Source organism: Oculina patagonica, chromosome 6 (genome assembly GCF_052425735.1).
Source record: "Oculina patagonica isolate OP01 chromosome 6, crgOcupat, whole genome shotgun sequence".
Taxonomy (NCBI): Eukaryota; Metazoa; Cnidaria; class Anthozoa; order Scleractinia; family Oculinidae; genus Oculina; species Oculina patagonica.
The window spans coordinates 3274267-3295183 of record NC_135763.1 but is presented as its reverse complement, the minus strand read 5'-3'; the positions used below and the strand labels follow the sequence as shown (position 1 = coordinate 3295183).

The 20917-nt window shown below is 38.3% G+C and overlaps 2 protein-coding genes across 2 annotated transcripts; both read right to left on the bottom strand.

Annotated features, from left to right (window-relative positions):
- Positions 1-1376: 1376 nt before the first annotated feature.
- Positions 1377-2465, bottom strand: LOC144656535 (mu-type opioid receptor-like). Its single transcript, XM_078516758.1, has one exon. It carries the CDS (start codon positions 2463-2465, stop codon positions 1377-1379), a length of 1089 nt encoding a protein of 362 aa, XP_078372884.1.
- A 3148-nt stretch (positions 2466-5613) lies between these two features.
- On the bottom strand, positions 5614-15878 carry LOC144656158 (zinc metalloproteinase nas-4-like). Its single transcript, XM_078516389.1, has 6 exons — positions 15321-15878; positions 14892-15062; positions 13855-13975; positions 9356-9549; positions 8825-9055; positions 5614-8284 (listed from the first exon to the last, which is right to left on the bottom strand). The coding sequence occupies exons 1-6, from the start codon at positions 15484-15486 to the stop codon at positions 7992-7994; spliced, it is 1176 nt and encodes a 391-aa protein (XP_078372515.1). The 5' UTR covers positions 15487-15878; the 3' UTR covers positions 5614-7991.
- Positions 15879-20917: the final 5039 nt, after the last annotated feature.

Here is a 20917-nt window from a genome sequence, read left to right as displayed (position 1 = left end):
ACAAGTTTCTGACGCGTATGGGAAGAAGGCCGGACAACTTCCGCCGATCGAAAACAAGGAACAAGGAAACAGACTTGACGACATGCCGAACAACTGATGGGAAACGACTCGCATTCAAATCATGAGAACTTTTATTTACGTGTATTTTACATTTTTGCTCCCAGTGAGTGCAAATAAATCCTTCTAATATAACCTTCAAACCTACGCTAACACCCATGAACTACAACATATCAAGAGAGGATCCTCTCTTAAATATATATATTTCTATTTACTGTCTTTCAGTTGGTCAGTATTTTAGTTTGTTATTGCACGTCCTTTTGCCTTTCGTCTCAGATTTGTTTTTGTTAGTTTATAAGTGCCTTAAGTCTTGAGTTAAGTTACAATCTAGTATCACTTTTATTAAATTTAGACTAATTACTTACATACATGTACAATATACTTAATGCTTACTTACTGACTGACTGACTGACTGACTGACTGACTGACTGACTGACTGACTGACTGACTGACTGACTGATTGACTGACTGACTTACTTCTGTTACTTACTTGCTTACTTAACGTGTGCAAAGCTCTGTGATTCAGCAGTGGTGATTGGTTAAAGAAATACTTGTGCAACTTGCTTTAACGAATCAGAGCAAACATCGTGATTCTTCGACCAATCAGAAGTGAAACCAAATGTGCACGTGACTTGGCTTACCGCGCAGTTTTCTTGCGCTTGACGCCGGATGTTTTTATTCGAGTTCTTATAGTTTCACATTGTTTTTCAACTCGATGTGACTAGCGCTCGCGGTGATTTTTGTACAGTCAGTCATAAATAATCCGTTTCGTGAAGAGACTTGTGGCATTTTTAAATAAGCTCCATATGAGTTTAACAACTCTCTTTTAAAAGCGATAGCGGCATTGGATCCATATAATATTCAGCTTTAACTTCACCAAGGCAACGCCATTAATTCTCCTGATTCGGGCAACAGGAGCCTATATGTTGCAATTTTAAAATTTGCTGTTTATAATTCATTTGAACTAACTCGACTATTCACACAATTTTAAGTGACAGACTTACAGTCAAATGATACAATCGTATTACCTTAGCTAACTGCTGCTTACAAGCAAATCTGAGAAATAAAATAGTGAGAAACTGAAATAAGATAACTAATTATAATGAAGGTTCCCTTGAGTTCTGATCACAAATTCAATAAAAAATAGTTACATTTTCAGTTTAGACTGCAAAACAGTCGTATCTTTTGCGAACGCGCTTGCTCTTCGAACGAGAGCGAGAGGTCCGTAGCCAATGGCAAAACTGTGCGACTTTAGAGAAAAAACGACTGTTTTGCAGTCTATTTTCAGTTCAGAAGATTTAGCAAAAAAAGTGTTCGTTTTATGATTGTTCGTGGTTTATAACCGGATTGTCTTCTGTTTCGTGTGGACTCAATGGATGTACACGCCGCTGATTCCTGTTTGTGGCAACGGGTTGAGGCTCATCCCTGGCGCACCCTCCAATTACTTTAGGGCACATAGCGAACAGAATCTCCCGGTAGCGCTTGCGGTAATTTCTGTTGCTCAGCCCGTAAATAAGTGGATTGACGCAGCTGGCCATAAAAGTGAGGAGTGCAGTCGCGTGGTGTGTCGGAGTGTCCAGCTTCGTTTTTCCCGCCATTGCAAACACCATTAAGATTTGGTTTGGCGCGTAGCAAATGATTAAAGTGAAACAGGCAACGCCCACCATCCGCGTCATGCCACCGCGCAGTTTAGCCTTGCTCGCAGCTGACGCAACCGCTGACGTATTCACCGTGACAACCATGTGGATGTACAGGCCAATCATGAGCAAGCAAGGGATAAGCATTTTCATAGAAGATTGAACGATACCCAAAAGAACGCGGGCAACGGATCCTTTCCCAATAAACTGGATCTCACAGATTTGGCTTCGAGAGCTGGTGTTGTACACTGTTTCAAACATCCCAGCAGCAGTGACTATAAACGAACATACGCAAGAAGAGATAATGTAGCGCACGACGTTTTTCCTGCTGAATGCGTCGCTGTACTTGTGGGGCTTAACAACAGCAAACCATCGCTCAGCCGTCAACACCAAACAGATGTAGACTGAGAAGGTCACCAACTGGAAGAGAAACGCACGGCTCCATATAAATCGGCAGAATAGCTCGCCCAGAAAGCGACTGTTTGGATAAGGATACAAGTCACCAAGGACAAAAGCTGGGTTTGTGATCAAGGTGACGGAGGTCAACACATCGGCGATGGCTAGGGACAGGATTAACATGTTGTAGGATTTCTTTAACAGCTTCTTGTCCCAGACGAAGACAAGAATTACAAGCATATTTCCAAGAAAAGCCACGATGCAAACTATGGAGTAAGTGGCTCGAGAAAGGGGAGTAATGCTATGAGCAGATTGGCTTGGCAGAGGGCTTGGAGAAATTGCCTCTTGTGAAGAATTGTCGAAGGATGAATTCATCGTCACTTTTCTTTGTATTTGGAAGAACACACAAGCTTCGTTTTCAATTCGTCGATGGGTTGTGATTTCGTTCTGCAATTCCTGAAATGACAAAAAACCTAAGCATATATGTCAGACCAGGAATAGGAATTGAAGTTTTCCCCAACCTCGTTCCCAAGGCTCCTCTTGTTAATTTGTAAGGTGCCTTTTCTCGACTCTCCCAAATGACCAAGGGAAAAGCCCTGGGAAAGAGATTGAGTTTTCCTCACTGCAAAAAAGGTCTTGTCTTTTACGTCCATGCATATGTACCAAATGTTGCCAGTCAATTTCATTTGATAACCTCATCATGCATTTTATATCAGTTCCAAAAAAACATACTATCCTTTACGAAGCGTTTAGTATGGGCCGTAAACCTGATTATGCCCCGCTGACTATACGCAATAAAAGTCGTTGTTGAAATAAGGCCATGATGTGAAATACAGCGTTTGTATAATGTAATCCAATCGTGGGAGATGATTGTCGTAAAATGTCATCTTAAAATATATTTATTTAAAAATTTTATTTAAAAACTCGGTCTCGCAGACAAACGAATCGAAAACTGAAAACATGCTTTCCAGTACATTTTTGTCTCTTAAATTAAATCTAGTATTAAAATTCTTTTCAGGCATTTCGGACTGATTTCTTTAGGCCGGGAATGTTAAGATCGGACTCCCTCTAACGATTTTCGTTTCATGATGTACTCGGGTACTACAGACTTTTCTTGCGTGGTTCTCGTCGTTCGGCTCAAAGTATACATATATTTCGATCGCCTCGAGCGAGAAAAAAAAACTCTGCTACACGGGGTAGTCATGATGTCCCCTTCAGTCTGCTCTAAATAATTCATCTTGAAAGTAAAAAATAAATCAGTTTTCCACACCTACCTACTGGTTGAAGGCAATTTGTTCTCTCTGCTCCGCAATGCCTGCGCGAGTTTCATGACCAGTCAATCATTTCGTCCATCTTAAACCATTGCGAAGCTTAATTTAATCCTTCTAGAAAACCGTCTATCGATGGAGAGGTTTATTAACTGCCAAAAGTTTGATGAGTGACAATCGGAAAACTGAATAAACAGTTTGCTTTCGAAATTAATAATTTTATTTAATACAGCCATAAAATGGTTAGATTTTAAGTTAAATCTTGCCTTTAAGTGATATAAAACAGAGGAGGCCAGTGGGATAATATTTGAGAGTCATGGATATTATGACAGATGTTGCTCAAAAAGCTTTTCTCAGCGTTATTACTTTTCAAACGAAATTAACAAAAATTAAACACGCTTTTCTTAGCATTTCAGTTTAATAGCTTGTTTTCTTGTTCTTGTACATTAAAAAATCGTTTTGTACGATTAAAATTGAGACTTTGTCGACAAAATTACAAACAAATTAGAATACTTTGTTTAGTTGTTGACGAACTAACAGAATTGCAAGTTGCGTGCGCGCCGGTAAGTGGGGTTCCTTTTTATATTCACCGTTTATTGTTATTATTTCATTTTAATTTATAGTTTGGTTTAACTACTCGTCTCGTAGCTGCATTTTCTACATTCTTCAAAAATCATTGCTTGCCAATTGACTTGTTCAATATTTTGCTTTTGGTATACTGATACTGTTGCTAAATATACAGCACTATAGCTCTTCTTGAAACAAAAATAAATATGAAAGCAGCTATTCCACTCTTCACCGCAATCTCTTGGTGATTCTGGGATATTTTGTTCATTAAAAACAGCTTTATTTTAATCTAAGTATTAATATCGTCAAAAAGGACAATCTAAACTACCGCCAAAAGTCTAATAAGTCGGAAAAGAAGAAGCAGTTTATTTTAGAATTCCATTAAAATCTTAGAAAAACAGCAAATCGTACGCGTTTTAAAATTAGTTACAGAAAGAAAAATTGCCGTTCAACAAGAACACATAAGATCAAAGAAAAATTTAAAAGATTCTTTTATTTTCTGATATGTACGGACAAGATTTATATTTTTCAACTAAATTAGCCTGCAAGAAGGCTTACTTAACGAATATCATGTACGGCTTTTTAACATTAAGAAATTTCTTGATTTCCTGTCACATGTACAGCAAATTAAAACTGCCCTTTAATTGTCGATTCCTGTAAATAGCAAGCAGTTGGCGGCTAAGTGCAAGTAAACTTAATTTTTTTTTTTTTTTTTTTTTTTTTTTTTTTTTTACTGAAAGGACTTTTGTTTTATTTTCCTAGTAGTTTTCCCAATACGGACCGATCTAGGCCGGCAAATAACGTTTTTATTTTTTTCCTTTAATTTGTTTGGAAAAGAAACCGAAAAAAATTGTCGCAGAATCTTTGTTTGTATTCGCGCGGATTTGATTTCAATGTTGAGTCGGACTCGATCGACGAGCAAGAGTACTAGTGGAGAATGCTGTTTGCTATTTTATTTCTGATAAATGAAAATTAAATGTACCGTATTCAAGAAAGGTTCAGCATATTTAATTTACACTGCAGAGAATCAAGAAAAGCAAATGAAATCATAAATATAGCACAAATATACCACAAAACTTAACACATTTAAATCGATTTCGCTTTCCCGAACAATTCCCGATAAGTCAGTTAAAAAAGTCTTCAAAGAAACTTTGCTCGCAGCGTGTAAAGCCTATTTCTCTGACGTCACTCATACATCGCCAGGCTGCTAAGTTACTCTAAGATGGCGACGGCCGGTTCTCGATTCTTGGACTACTTCAGACATAGATTTCATAGGATTTGAATATTCTTTGGAAACTTACATTTTGGTGACTAACATATCTTGGATTTACGTTTTTGTTGGCGTAAAGAAAAAAAAGTACTATTTTGGAATTAGCTTCTTCTTTAATTAAGTATGTTCGTGTGACGACAGCAAAAAATTGAAAACGAGACGCTGCCATCTTGGAAGAGTATTTTTATTCAAAATGGCAGCTACTGGAGCAAAGAATCATTCCAAGCTTTCGTTATTTTTTCTTATCAATCATCCTACTGCTACTGCACACACTCAGCACCGCTTTGTCATTCGACCCAGTCCAGTCCATTTTAGGGCCAGTTGCATTTGCTTCACCCCCCCCCCCCCCCACCCTGCTTCTAAATTTTAGATTGCATACCGCAAACTATCTGTGCAACAACTGTGAACTGTGTTACTCTCTGTTAATGATTTTATTTAGGGAGACAATAAGTACCATCATTTCTAAATGAGTGGCAACTTTAATACTTCTTAGTTATCTTACACTTCTTAGTTAATTTTTAAAGTTTCTTGAATCCTTGGGCTTTTTAACATTAAACACATGGTTTCAAGTATAAATATGTGGATATGAACTTTCTGCAACTAAAAAAATGTGTGAAGTTTCTAGAAGTATCTAGCGTTTTTAGTTAACCGCGCTGTTAAAGCCATCAGTGGAAAAAAAGTACCGTATTTCCTAAGAGCCAAAAAAGTTACAACTAAAAGATGTATTATTTTATCCAAACCCGGCAGTAAAACTATTAAAAGATATTTCTTGTAAAAGTGAGTGAGACACCTTTGGAGTATGACATGACATGTGTTGTTTTTCCTGAAAGATAAATAATGTGGTATCGCGTTTTTCGTTTTAAAAGACCAATGCGAAACATACGTCATTAAAGTATGATTGCTTTTTCTCAACTGTTATTATATACCTTAATTATGCCTTAAAATTCATATACACTTTCAAACATTTACAATAATTATAAGAACAAATTGAATATCGTACATTTTACTCTTTAAACCACGAGTGAGTTAAATTAATTAAAACATATATTATAAACAACATTTTCTTTCCATGCTTGTATCCTTACAATAAACTAAACTATTTTTGTTTCTTAATATCTATGGAGAAATCTCCTTCGATTAATGATCAATGTTGACTAACTTCACGAAGTTGAAGTTTGCTTCATTTTCATGTTACTGGTCGGTTTCAGAAAAGGCTTTTCTGTGAGTAACATTCACTGTTTAGAAAAAGAGAATAATTACATCGTAACTAAACATCTTATTAGTTAGTATTACAACTTCAAAGCCAAGTCAGCTATAGATCTCTTTGTGCGTAATTTCACGACTGGGAGTTTACGTTCACTGGCACTTGTTCATGTTAATTTTCTGGCAACCCTAAATAATAATTGGTGCAATATAACAGGATATAGAATAGATGACTCGTTGTATCACTACAACACAAGTTATAGTAGCTAGTTTTTTCCAAAATCATCAGTAATCGGTAATTGGCAGAGTAAGAATATGTAATCCCGATTTCTCAATCCCCAAAAGAAACGATAATTGGTTCGAAACATCAATGAGTTTAGAGATACTAAAGCAACTGCAAATCCGAGGGAAACGACTTTTGTTTCGAGTTATCTGGAGTTTAAAGAAATCGGGACTCCTCCTAGTACATTCGATTAAGTCGTCATTACTATATATAATCCATGACAATCATTTAAGACACACTCCTACATGCACAGTTGAATAACCAGTTAAAGAATGTGTCGAAGGAAACCCACTCTCTCAGTATGTAGCCTGTACGTGACGGCTGTTAAAATATTCCTCAGCCGGAAACTTCCTTTACGTTTTCACAACAAAACCCTTAATATATACCGCCCACAATTTACAAATTGGTTCAAAAAATAACAAACCCTTAAACAAAGGCTTATATTGGGTGGAGCAAGCTAGGAGGTCAATAAAAACCACAAAAAAAGCAACGTGAATTAAACTTGATGCCAAGAATAGAGTTATTTGCATGTCCTTCGTTAGATGGTTTGAAAATTGCAGTTGCTACTCTTATTTGTTTGTTTATCGCCAGTAAAAGCCAAGAATAAACTTTGATTTGACAGACTACAATGAAATGTGACTTCCAGTTTTGGCGACTCGTACAAAAACGCAATAAATAATCGAGTAGGAGACTCTCCTTTGGCCATGAAAAGTTGCGAGTTTTTCGGGAGTATCAGGAAATTGTTCTATAAGAACTCAAAGGTTTTGGTAACGCCACCACATTTAAGGTGGTTGTTAAAATACCCGGAAGCAAAATGCGGTGATGTTCTTCCTTCCATCGTCAGTAGACCAAGGTCAACGAGGACACAAGACATTTTCTTGGCCAAACCGCAGCTTAATTCACAAACACATTCATGGTATTCTTTTCCACGCGCTGAGTTTTCCTCCAGAAATGATGTCTTTTATTTATAATGTTAATGATGTTAAATATAACTTTGTCTTTTTAAAGTCTATAAATTGTTTCCTTTGAAGTTATAGAGAGTTCTCCCCATTTTCTGTACATGTCAATGAGACTTCATAGCCAGATTTTGAATTCGAAGAGCGCTTCTTCCGAAGACCTCTGTCATGTCAATGTGGCTTCCTTTTCCCTTGTCGTATAACGTATTCCCGTTCAGTTTTACGTTGTTTAGAATGAAGAATCCATGTGAGGTCATGAGGAACCATGGCTTACAAGGACCCATACTGTTTGAGCAAGTTGCTTTCCAAACGCTCACGCACAATTCACCATCTCAATCGTCGATGGCATTTGTTTCAAGTGTCTTCTTCGCCGACTTTAATTTTTTGATTACATATCACAATGTCACAGTACTGCCATACAGGCCTCTTGAGCGTCGTGTAACACCACGGACGCGCGCGTTTACCACGAGGATTACGACAATAATTATGTTTGCCCAGTCCCTCTCTCCCGGGATTTCTCAATTTCCTTTCCTCGAGATCATGCGGCCATCTTTCATTCCATGGTTGACACACTACGCCTTTTTCGGTGTAGTTTAATTGCCCTCGGTACTCTCTTCCATCTCCTGTTGTACTGTTGAAGCAGATTTCTGCGATAAAGAAAAAGACGAGTTTAGTAAGTGATTATAACAAAGAACTGATTTGGGGGTAAAGAATTGTCATGTACAGACATCAGCCTTTGAGTCTGGTAATCCTGATTGTAGCGATCAAACCAATTATATACACAGTTTTGATTCAGTTTGTATCCCGCAGCTATAACGAACCAACATTTTAAGGCGCTGGTGCTTTAGATGGAGAGCCATTGTGTAAAGTTACCGTAGTATGTGGCAATACTACGCTACAGAACTGAATGAATATTGGCTTTCGAATAAGTATTAAAAGAAAACAAAACTAATCAAAAGACGGTGAAACGAGACATCAGTGTCTCACATTTAAAATGTTAGATATCATTTCTCAATACACTAAGGACACTAAACTTGCTTTAGGCGTAGCCTCCAATACAGACGTCTTTTTGGATCGTCACGCAGCGAGCCCGAAGGACACAACGTTGGAGGCTTCATTAGGCGAGCAGACTTAACTTTTTACATCTCATAAAACAATCTCAACTGACTCGTTTCTGTTGAACTTACTTGATTCCTCTGAAGGTATTTTATTACAATTGTACATGGCATGAACTTGTGCGACATCAATCCACGACAAACTTTTGCGCTGACCAATCTGGGCTCCAATCCTTTTCCCTTTCTTACGGATTTTGATGGTTGCTTTGCCGTTTTGACTGAAAAACTTCGTGCCGTAATGCATAATAGAGAAGTAGTCATATTCGTAGTTCATGGAGTCCATAACTTTCCTTGGCATCTTATCTGTGAAGAAGTTCAAGATTTTTATCAGTTTATGTCAAGTTTAAGCTATCTATAGACTTTGTGCCAAGACAACCTATCAAAAGAGAATCTCACCTAGAATAGTATTATTGGTAACAAGAGAATAACACAAGTAAAATTAAGGCAGTTTGGTTATTGCCATTATTTCTATCAGCCGACTTTTTACTTCACAATCTACTGTTATTGTTAAGATGAGTAAAATGTTGCTCACTCACAGAAACGCTGCTTAAAATGATTAACTGTTGCTCTTATTGCAAAGACCACAAGTATGTAGCTACTTACTGAACTGGTCAACTGCATTGGTCTGAATGTTTTCCTTGAGTATCTTAATATAATGATCGCGATCTTGTCTGCTCTGCTCATGCCAGAATCCAACAGCATGACCAATCTCGTGGATAATGGTTCCCATGAACTCACAGCCAGGTCCTATTGAAACCTTCTGCTCCCCTTCTGCCCGGCCGACATACGACCAGCATCTGCAAAACAATAGTGTTATAGTTTTTAATACAATGGATTAACATTAAACTACTAGAACCAAGCAAAAATGATTAATGGGTTCTACCCTCCCATCATTGTTTTAGTTAACTAAATAACAATTCCTCTAACAATGAACATGCAAGAAGGTATTATTATCGTTAATCGGTCCGTAACAATGGAGTCAACTTGACCTTGTGTAATAAAAATTCGATGTTTTCATGTGCATATATACAACTTGTTATAACTGCTGATACTTTTGTAACTTTTTTAGTTTTACTTCAGACAACAGTCGTGTCTGAAAGCCTGGGGCTAGTGAACTCTTTCTGCCGCAATAGCTGATTTACACCTTGACCCGACCATCGTCCGGCGTAGCTATGTTTTACGACTTATCAACTTATTTCATGTTAATAATTCTGCAAGTTTTATGGGTTCCGCTGATTAACAGGTTAACGAAGTAAACTTTGTGTCCTTCCACCATTTTTAATGCCTAGGCCGGAAGCCTAATTTCAATAATCGAAATGGGCTTTAAACAGAAACGAAGAAATCTTGAAATTTAGTAAGGTAAAATAACAATGTCCGGAACATCTCGCTGAAGCTAGCCAAACAAGGCACATTTTCGAGCTCGTCAACGTTTGTTTATGAAACAAATTTTTCATTATGTTTAAAGTTTATCTAGTGTTTCCCTTTTAGAAATTGAAGGAAAGTAGTAATGGGCTGTCGTTTACATAACTATCAGTTAGCTTGTTGTAGTTATCTTCTCTAAAAAGAAACAATTTTCTACATTTACGTGGTATCTACCTCAGCTTAAGACTGATATCGATGGAGGGCCCGTTTAAAATAATAAGGCCAACAATTTTCAATTAATACGAACCCTTTTCTTCGGCGGGAACAAGCTAAGTGCAAACCAGACCTAGTATCACAATCGCTTTCTCTAAGTGAGCCCTGGTAATAAGATATTGATCACTCTAAAAAGTGATATCATAGGATTTGAAAGAAACGTTTTTCCCACAGAGAGCTTTAATCCTTTCAGAATATAAGTAATAATAAAAATAAATCCGGTTAAGGAGAAGGTCAGTACCCATGTATACCACCAGCGTTATATTCACGGGAAATAGATAGGTTAAGCATGACGTTCATTTTTGCCGCAAACGGCAAAAATTCAACTTCTGCCGGCTGCCATTTGCCGTTCGTACGCGGAAATGAGCAGTTTTTTGTTTGTTGTGAATGTGGGATTTGTTCCCTATTTTTATGAGGAATTAATTTTAGAATTCGATAAAAAGGTAACGAAATGAAAAACAAGCTCGCGTTTGCCATTTGCTGTATAACGTCAACCTTAATCTCTCTAATTATTTTTAGAGAAAACGAGAAACGCCACTGTCGAGTGGTAGTGCACTTTCATTTTTTTTCTTCTCAATTTTCTTGAAGTGAGCATATTGCTGTAGCAATAAGGCCAACAATTTTTAATTAATACGAACTATTCTCTGGATAAGTTATGGCATATTATCGTTTTGGCCTCCAATGTTTGCAGAATTTTACTTGTACGCCATTTCTTTTTAAGTCGATTGTCATCAATTTTGTAAATATCATTATATAATGCTTCACAGTCGTTTGAATGTGTACTACAAATATAGCTCTATCAAGGGTTGAATTTTACTTGGTGAAGAGAAAAAAACGATTAAATTACTTTAGCTAATTCTTTTACAGGGCAAAAACTTTATGAGTGAGTAGCACGATTCAGGACAATCAGTGCTGATTGCGAGAAAACATACTACTTGCACGTTGTTCACCGACATTATCAAGCTCCATTTGGGCGCACCCGGTTATTTTAATTGGTTTCTCATTGTGTAAAAAAATGAAATAAAAAAACAAAAACAAAAAACATTGACTTATGTCTGTCGTTTGTACGTTTGTGGACACCACGAGGCAAACCCTCGTGTATCCACAGCTGGTTCAACTGGTGCCTTGATTCATTTGAGGTGGAAGATTGATACTTCACATTGAAAACAACATTAAAAACAACTTGTAATTTTATGCAGAAAATAGCTGCAGAACGCAAACGGTGGAAATCGTTTCTTGAACGGCTGAGAGAGGATTTCTTTTGGTGTAGAGTTAGGTTTTAATAGAACAATTGTTTTCCAAACTGCTTTGGGTTCGAAGATTTTACTAAAAAAACATGTTTACGGTGACCAAACTTTGAAACAGTTAACATTTCATTGAAGAGCCCATCAGCAATGAGACATGGTTACAAATGATGAGTAAAACTGCACTGGTACCATCCGTACTGCACAACGAGATTTCTTATTCAAGGTTGTTTTTGCAAATCACATTTTGCGTTGCCGTTTTCAGGGTGACTGAGACAAGTGCAGATGAGATGTCCGGGATACTTTCCACGTTTTGTGTGTTTATTTACACTCTGCCGAGTTTAGGTTTATAAATAACGAAATGAAAATCATACTGCTGACTTATCCGTCCGAAAGCCATCCATGTTAAGAATGCAGATCTTTCCGTTCAATATAGTCAAAAAATATCTTTATCAGCTGTGTAATGCCATGTTACTTTACATAACCTCCTGTCATAACAGATAAAAGGCAAATCGAGACAATAGTATTTTTTTCGTGCCGTTTGGATTCAAGCCAATGGAATGACATTAGAGGGTCGGGAAGCGAAAGATTTCCCTAAAGTGCTAACATGTCGCTACAAGATTTAGATAAGAGTTAAGAGCCTTGACGAAAGTAATTAGATATGGTTCTAAAGTAGTCAAAGCACGTCATTTTGCTGCTAAAAATGGTAAAAACAACTCATGAATTATTAAAACACTTAGAGATGGTTTCGCGAAGAAAACACTAAAAACTTCTCCAACATCTCGCATTTTGAAACAGTTTAGGCTCAACAACCTTTATTATTATGTTTAAAAGAGCGAAGGAGGAACCATAAGATTTTCGTGATTTTAGGCGTGCAACAGCCCATGTTTTTGGCAGGAGAAACTATTGACGGTCATCAGTCTTGCTGGCGACTCCGCGTGAACAACAATTTCTCCATGTGTCCACCAGACAACGAGTACACCACAAGGTCTGTTCGAGCTCAGTGATTGGCTCAGTGGACATTTCAAGGAAGTGGGGCACAGAGTTGTTTACAAAGTAGGAACGACGTTTCTAGTAGTTATACATATTTGCCATCATCAGTGTTTCAATTAAAAAATGAAAGTTTGATTTGAGTAAAAACACGAATGACGGCACGGGAAGTGGTTACCATTTTCACGTCTGTATGTGATAGTATGTGTTTAACCTGATAAGACTAATGAAGAAAAAGTCTACTTTGTAAATTGCTTTCATTCCTCGCTTGATTTCAATTAGCCATCGTTTTAAAGTCTGTTGTAGATATTTGTGGCAAAATCTTGTTATGAACGTGTCGTAAATTCCATTAACACTTCTTATTAAGCGTTTGCGAAGAAAGAAGAAAAGCTAGCGCTTTTTATGTCAAAGCGAAGCAAAAAGAACTTTTATTGCTTGGCGCCTTGAGCGGCGCTTCATGTCACAAGGTAATTTTAAGTCCTGATAAAACTTTTCATTATTATTGACATTTGTAAACAATAGAAAAACTGTCAAATGTTTGTTTGTAGTTAATTCCACACCCTGGCAGCAAATCACGGCCGCTCGCCATTCAAAGTTGGTTTTATCGCCTCGGCAATTAATCAAACCATTTCTTTATCTTGCTGTCTCTTCTGATGTTCGGCCATTGTAACTTGCTATTCATGTTTTCTTTTTTCTGTTTGCTTTCAAAGCAAGAAGGAAAACTAAAACAACACTACAATCAATACTCTTCCGGTGTATGCAACGCTTTGCCAGTTACCACGCTTATTGCTGTCCACACTTGAATGAGTTAATTAACGATATAAATGTCATCGAGTTTCCGGACTCACTCGTTTTCTCCTTGTCACCGAGAAGATGTGTTAATGAGTTAGCAAATTAGAGTGCAAACCATTGAAATATTTCAGCTTTTTGTGTGGTCCGCTCCTCGATAATGTCGTTTACGAGTAGACCGTTTAAAAACGTTTACAAAAGTCCAACCATGTCTAAAACGAAAGCGAGGATGAAAGAAAATGCTAAAATGTGCTGAAAAGAGCAGTTATCCATAATATTAGCTTATTTCCTCGCTCTCGCAGCTTTCACAATACCCTTTTTTATTGTAACATTTAGTGGATAGCTGCTTGCGTGTGTTTCCCATTGTGCCATTTAGAGTCACCGGAAAGCAAGGAATACTTCATGAATATTTCAGTCAAAGTAAGAGGCACTAATAATCCTTACCCAGGTTCGTAAACAAAGCGAATATAATCTGTATCGCCGTCTCTCTTGTGTCGGAAATGCAGACACGTCTTTCTCTTCCAGTGTCTCAAGGCTTTTCTAATTTCTTTCTTGGTTTTCATGGCTACAAGAAAGCGGTAACAATGAGAAGGTGAAAGACGTTATATTGAGTAGTTTTATATCGTAATTAAATTAAAATTGACGGCAATGGGGCCATTGTTGATAGAGAAGAATACAGCATCAATTACTGTTCGGTTTAGCTCCGCCTTCTTGCATACACACACTCTATGAAATTGGAAACTGTGTGCTCTGCCATGGGTTCCCACTCATCCCATCGACCCTTTATCGCTTAAAATATTCAATGTCAGCACAAACTTCATTGAAAATTAAGCAGCACAATGACAGGCCATTGTCTAAACTCTAACCTTCTCTACTTCGACATCCTAATGACTACATTACGTCGTGTGATTAATTGCTCAAGCCACCTATATCCACTACACATATTTACAGAGAAATGCATTCTGAGTTCCTTTGATAGCAAAAATTTCCACCCTATTGCACTTTTTCTTAACGTTAGCGCTTTTAAACAGTTTTTAGCGCGCCATTACTCGATAGGACAGAATGTTTTAAAGCAATTAAGGGCTTCGACTCGGAATGAAGGGTCGAAGAAGGTCGTAATTTACGGTGGAACATTCCCATAAGTCTTTTGTACATAAATTGTCGCGTGGGTTGAGGTAGTCCAGTCAACTCATGGAGAGTAGTAAAAATACAGTCGTAATACTGCATCCCCATTCGCTCTGAGGCTTGAGGTTTATTTGCGGTGGATTAAAATACTTCATTTACACTAAAAATCCTAATAACATGGCAAAATTGTTTTCTTACGCTAGTGACACTTGGCTCGGATTGTTGTTTACTACCAAGAGGCAGAGCGCAACTTTTCTAGGGTAAACTCTTCGCTTCTCGCCAACTTCAAAGTAATGCGGGAGTGAAGAGTTTGGACAAAATAAGTACTGTGAACTCAAGCATAGTTTCCAGCTTACCTAAGTCTCTGTCTACAACGTACGGAATCTCTCCGTTTGGCCATCGCGATCTCTGTAATTTTTTAACGGCTCGCCTTCTTCGGAGATGTCCTCCTTGGATGAGAAGGCGTGTTCTTAAGTCTAAAACGATGTCTCCCTCGTAAAGAGTCCAACCGTCAAAAGATGCCGCACCTGCAAAGATGTCCATTTGTTAGATGTTACGAGGTTAATTATGCCCAGGGAGAAAATCAGCTATCATCTAATATAGATCCCGCTCTTTTTCAAACGCCTTCAACTTGCCCAAAACGTATTCCGCGGCGTTTGACACGGTCTGCGTGCGATTTACTTTTGCGGTTAACATGCAAGACGACAAGCGGCAAATCAAAGGATTTTCTGCAAGTTCGGAGACATAAACACAGTGATTCAAAGGACGACAGAAGCCGTGCACACCTTTACGGGCAATCAATTCTTGATTCACTTCCCAGGGCTCGAGAGGTTCCGAGTTAGCGGCGAGAAGAGGAGTTTTCTTTTTGTCGTCGACTGGGAGAACAGGAATGGCGGAAAGGTATACAACGTGAATGAACATAAAACCAAGAGAAATTCGGTGAACAAACATGGCTCCTGTGCCTTACGGTAGCATATGGTACGCGTTCAAATCAATGAGAAAGGTTTGCGCCGTATTCAAGATTCAGTTTGCGTAGTGGCGTCACAGGCATTCCATTTAAATAGCCTCTATATATGAATCGGATGATGTGGGCGGTATTACTAGTTAAACAGAAACACCAATGTCAGTCATTTCAAGCTGTGACTTACAAACAACCTAATTTGACAGTCAATTACAATTTACACTCGGCTCGGCTGGTGTTGGCCGACATGGAATTATGTCTTGGTTTTGTCGCACGACTTTGCGCTGCTCCCGTTTGGCTCAGCGATGAACAAATCGGTAAAACATCCCGGAAACGTTCAACTGGGGCCCTGTGCTTGAAAAGATTTTTGGCATGCGATGGAAGTGATTTAACTAATTTCCTTGTGGGATTACGAGAAGCCGATAACGTCCTGTGGCGCTAAACAGTAGAAGGCCATTATCACTGCATAATACCAGCCGCGTGAAGTTCTTGTTTTGCCAGCACGGTTTGTACTCCTGTGAGAGCAAAGCGGTTAGGATGTGCTCATTTTGGTTTTGCCTTCGTCAGCCGCACTGGGGCTTAACGGCAACCGCAAACGGACGTTCGACTGTACGGACACGGAACAATCTGGGAAATATCAAAAGATTTCTATCGGCGGCGTCAAGAGCTAACGGCAGTGATTTTATTAAAGCTTCAAATCAGTCATTTAGATAACATTTACTGTGACCACCAGAGTGTGGCGAGTTAAAGTAGTGCAGCAGTGAGGACACAATAGCAGTAATTTTAAGATGACCTCGGTGTTTATATACTGCAGTGACAGTTGGACGACTAATAAAACACGCAAACCAATGGGCATTGTCAACAGCAATTACAGTTTATCTACGCTTATATCGCTGGATCGTGCACACTACTCGACTAGTTTGCGTCACTTTGGTGACTAAAAGCCCCGAGGGAACGGTGCAACGACAAGAGCAAAGGAAAAACGAAGATAACGTGAGAGCTCACACGTGGTTTTAATTCCAAATTTTCACGCTGTTAACATTCAGTACAGCCCCCCGCGTTAAGTAACTTTGTGTCCCCCTCAAACGTTTATCAAGCGACTCAGCCAACAGGAGAGGAATGCTATCTCACGAAACGGTTTAGCTGCCATTTCTTTGCTGTTACAGTGCGTTTTTCGGGGCATATTTCGACTTAAGTTTTTCACAACAGTTTGAATTACACTTATGTGCCGGAGGAATGTAACTAATGCTTTTGTTGACTTGTTCTTCTTTACACGGTCAGCGAGCTGGCGCGCGAGGTGCGAAATAAAACGTTCGTTAAGTTTAGTCACGTAGACACGTCCTCCTTTACGTATTTTACTAGGAACCGAAGGTTCGAGAATTGCTGTTATACTAAACTATAGAGAATTAAGCACATGACTACGGAACATCAACAATTACTGAAATCGGCGATTCATAGAAGTGCCTTTTAGTTGTGTGGTCTTCACGTTCTTGCTGATTGACTTAAGTATGTGATAAATTGCTAAAGTGTTGAGCTGCTAATGGATATGTAATCGTCTTTCTTAAAAGCGTAAGCTAAATGTTCTTCAACTTGGCCGTTTTGTGGCAATCAGTACCATTTTTCGTATGTTTAAGTTATAGATGTGAAACTTAAGTTTGATCCGTTTAGAAGATAGAATTTTAATTCCCTTAGAAATTAATGTAAACGTGCAGGACATTTCATAAATACTTTACGTGTTATGGTTTAGCTCAGTCACTTACGAAGTGAGTTCAGCAGGCAAAATAACTCGTACGATTAGGATTTCAGATAATGGCAGTAAGTCACGGAAATCCGAAATCCTCCAAGGCTAAGGCGATTTAAATTTTTTCTTTCCTTTCACGCCGAGTGTAGTTTTAAGAGATTTTTGAAATAGCCCTGGTTCCCGTTGTGTTTTAAAATATCTCCAAAATTTCATCTCACCTGGAAATTTCTTGCTAATTTTAATTAATATTGCACAATTTCTTATTTATTTTTCAATGCTTACTTTGCTTAAGGTAGCAATAAACCTGAACAAAAAAATTATAGTTTTGCATGTAAGCAGAGGTTAACAGCGATAACCGTCTAAGTCTGTAGCAGATGTCACAGCTAGCGGAGGGCTTCTATTTTATTTATTACATAACAAGACCCTAATAAGGAGACCATAAAACCCTTGTCAAAACATACGGCAAGTAAGTCTAGAGGCCTTTGTATGTTTTACTACCTTAACTTGTAATTGTCATGTCAAGAAAGTATATTTTTGGTGGATTAGCCCTGTAGGCGCTTGGCAGGGATTCCTTTTGTAAATATCAATTACTGAACTATAAATGTCATCCAATGAAATGCGTGCCTCCCAATTTGCTAGAAATCCTGTTTGAATAGCTTCTGTCCTTCCGGTGTAGCTAAGGTCCGACTTCATTAGTGGAACTGATCAAGGCAAAGCTTTGCATGGCTAGCCAGTGTTTCATTAAACTGAACCTGCCACACGAAAACGTTCCACGTGACAACCGTGTGCTTTCGTATTTTGCCGCAATGAACAAATTCCCTGCTGGGGCTTGTATGTTAGTTTACTTCATTTGACAGAATAGCTGCTGGAACAAAGTTCACAGTTCATGATCAAAGGTAGACTTTTTCATTCCGTATAAAGACAACGGGTTAGTTGCGTGCAGGGAAACAAAAGAGAGGAATATTAAAAAAGGGCGTTGATCGGTCTCTTTTTGTTTCCATGCCTGTCTGGTCCGCAATGCTATTATAGGGTTTCGGGATGCGGGATTATCAAGACGGTTTGCGCTGAAAATTCGAGCAATAAAGGCAAAAATAAAGTTACCAAATAGAACTCATAGCATGAAAGCATTTTGAATACAGATAATTAGTACCTATCGAAACTTTAGCTCTCAAGCTGACCCCGAAAGAGAAAATTGAAAGTTATCCATAAAACAAAATAACGCACGTTTTGCATTTTTTCTAGGTTTGACATAAACCTTTAAGAAATTAAATACGGGATCACTTATAGAGAAATAAACTAAAATGAGATGTTTCAAATAGTATTCAAAATGTTGCCGTGTTATGAGTAGATTTTTGCACTTATTGCTCGAACTCTGAGCGGAATCCGTCTCCCGTTTGAGCCAAAGGAGCCCACACCGCCGTAGCTCCCGATTTCCGGACAAAGAGCATTCTAATCAAGAAACTAAAGATCCAATTTTGAACTTCTTCAAAAAGATGAAAGTTTCATTACATGTAGCAAAAATTCCTCAGTCGCGACAAATGATTTGCATAGTGTACTTTCTCGGTCTTATTAGATTTGAAAGTTTTCAATATACCCACCTGTAAAATGTACAAAGTGATAAAAGGTTACTCGTAGAGGGTAATTGTCACCCATCGTATCAATATACCTGGTTAAATACTATAGGCTGTTTGCATCGAACTTTATCAATAATCAACTGTAAAACACTATAAAAGTGTTCTTTTAATTGGTTCTTAACATCTACATTTGTAACGTTTAATTTTCGTGTCTCCAATTTGTTTTCTTTTGTTTTAAGTTTGCCATGAGCTGAGTGTATTCGACTGCTCGAGTGCCTGAACACAACATTCAGTGATATTTTCACTCTACCAATCGCGTTTTAGACAGAGCAAGCAGAAGATACGAGACGTCTGCGCGTTCTCTATTGATATAGTGTGTTCCTTGAGCAGCAACAGATACGGAAAAGAGTTACGTGTTTTCTTCTGTTTATTGTAAAACTCCTTAGATAAGATCACTCAATAAAGCCCCTTAGTTTTATCAGGGTAAGAAATGTTCATAAATGCTATCTTAAGTGCATCAGATTATTTAGATAATCTGTCTAAATTCCTAAGATTTTTATTTGTAAGTGCATTTACTCTGGTATCTTTGGCACGAGCCAAGCGCGCGTCAAGGATGGAAGAAGCAAATGGTGATTGAAATGCAATCCAGTGGTTAAAAATCGGGACGTCTTTAGAACAAAAACATTGATTGGGCACTAAATGACAATTCAAGTATTCCGGTGATATCCTGCATATTTGTTTGTTTGTGTATTTTTTTGCACCTTTTCTCCGGTAGTACGCATAGAAATGATGGGACAGTCTGTATAAGATGAATCCATTAAGAGATAATTCTATGCGTGAATTAATAGGAAGGCTCGACAGGACATGTTAATAACGATGACGAGCTAACAGAGCCACACACGACAGGCATGCAAGCTGTTTCTTACACATAGTAACTTTCCCAGACCGCATGAATTGGCTGCTGGATACTGAATGTGTCCCAGGTACACTGAAATGGAATTAATTTGGGTTGCCCGCCGATCAAAGTAAACCACGGCCAGACGAATGAAGCTTATCCTGGTTTTCTTAACATTAAGCGACTAGTATCATACGATCATCAGTGTATTATAACCCACCCTGCATTGATTGCTACTCCATTGCAGGCAACCAACCCCTCCCCCTCCCCACCCGCCCACAGTTTCTCAGGTTGCCCCAATTATTCGCCATTATATCCCTGAAGAATATGATACAACACAAGAAACTCAGGAACAATGCGGCTCGAACCTGGTAGGGTGCCCAATCCGGAGTCCAGCGCACCAATGGTTTAAGAGTTACAGCCATTTGGCCATCGCACCTCTTCTCTCTTCCACCCTCCCAAGTGTTGCCTGTTTATTCTGGCCAACTGAATAGCCTATATTACAATTATGCTTGCGACGCATATTCCTGCTAGACAAATTTGGGCAAGTAATTAGTGTTACTTAAGAGACAACGTACTAAAATAACGAAGTATGAGTCTGTAGCATTGAAATCACGGCCAGACGAATGAAATCTATCTTGTTAAAGGCTTGAGGAAGGCAAGTGGTTTTGTAGAATGTTGTTGTTTTTACTTCAAAGGGTTGCCGAGGATTAGTTAGCCTCTCACAACTTATTTTGTGCATTTTTAGAGGTCCGTACAGTGATTGAAAGGAATTTTAGAATATCGAGCAAAAGCCACGTTTTTTTTACTGGACACGTCTTTTGTCAGATGTTCTAGATTATTCTTTTTTTGTAAAGGCATAATCTCTTTCACAACAAAGATAGAACAACGATAAAGTTACAGGTTAAAGGTTTGAAAATGGACAACTCCGTGAAATTAATTGTGCGCTTAACCCATTATAGTTTCAGACGTCAGGCTGCCTGGAGTCCGTTTGTAGCAAAATCGCTTTAAATACTCAGTTTTTCCGGACGCCTCTTTATATTTTTAGAACGCAAATATTCCTTGCTAGAACAATTGCGCTTATTTTTATGACACGAAACTTATCCTTGAACAAACAGTGTCCTAACCTCAGCAACACCAGTGGTAAACAAGGGATTAATGGTGATATTTTAATATACCACGAAAAAAGACAGCCCTGTCAGTTTAATCCA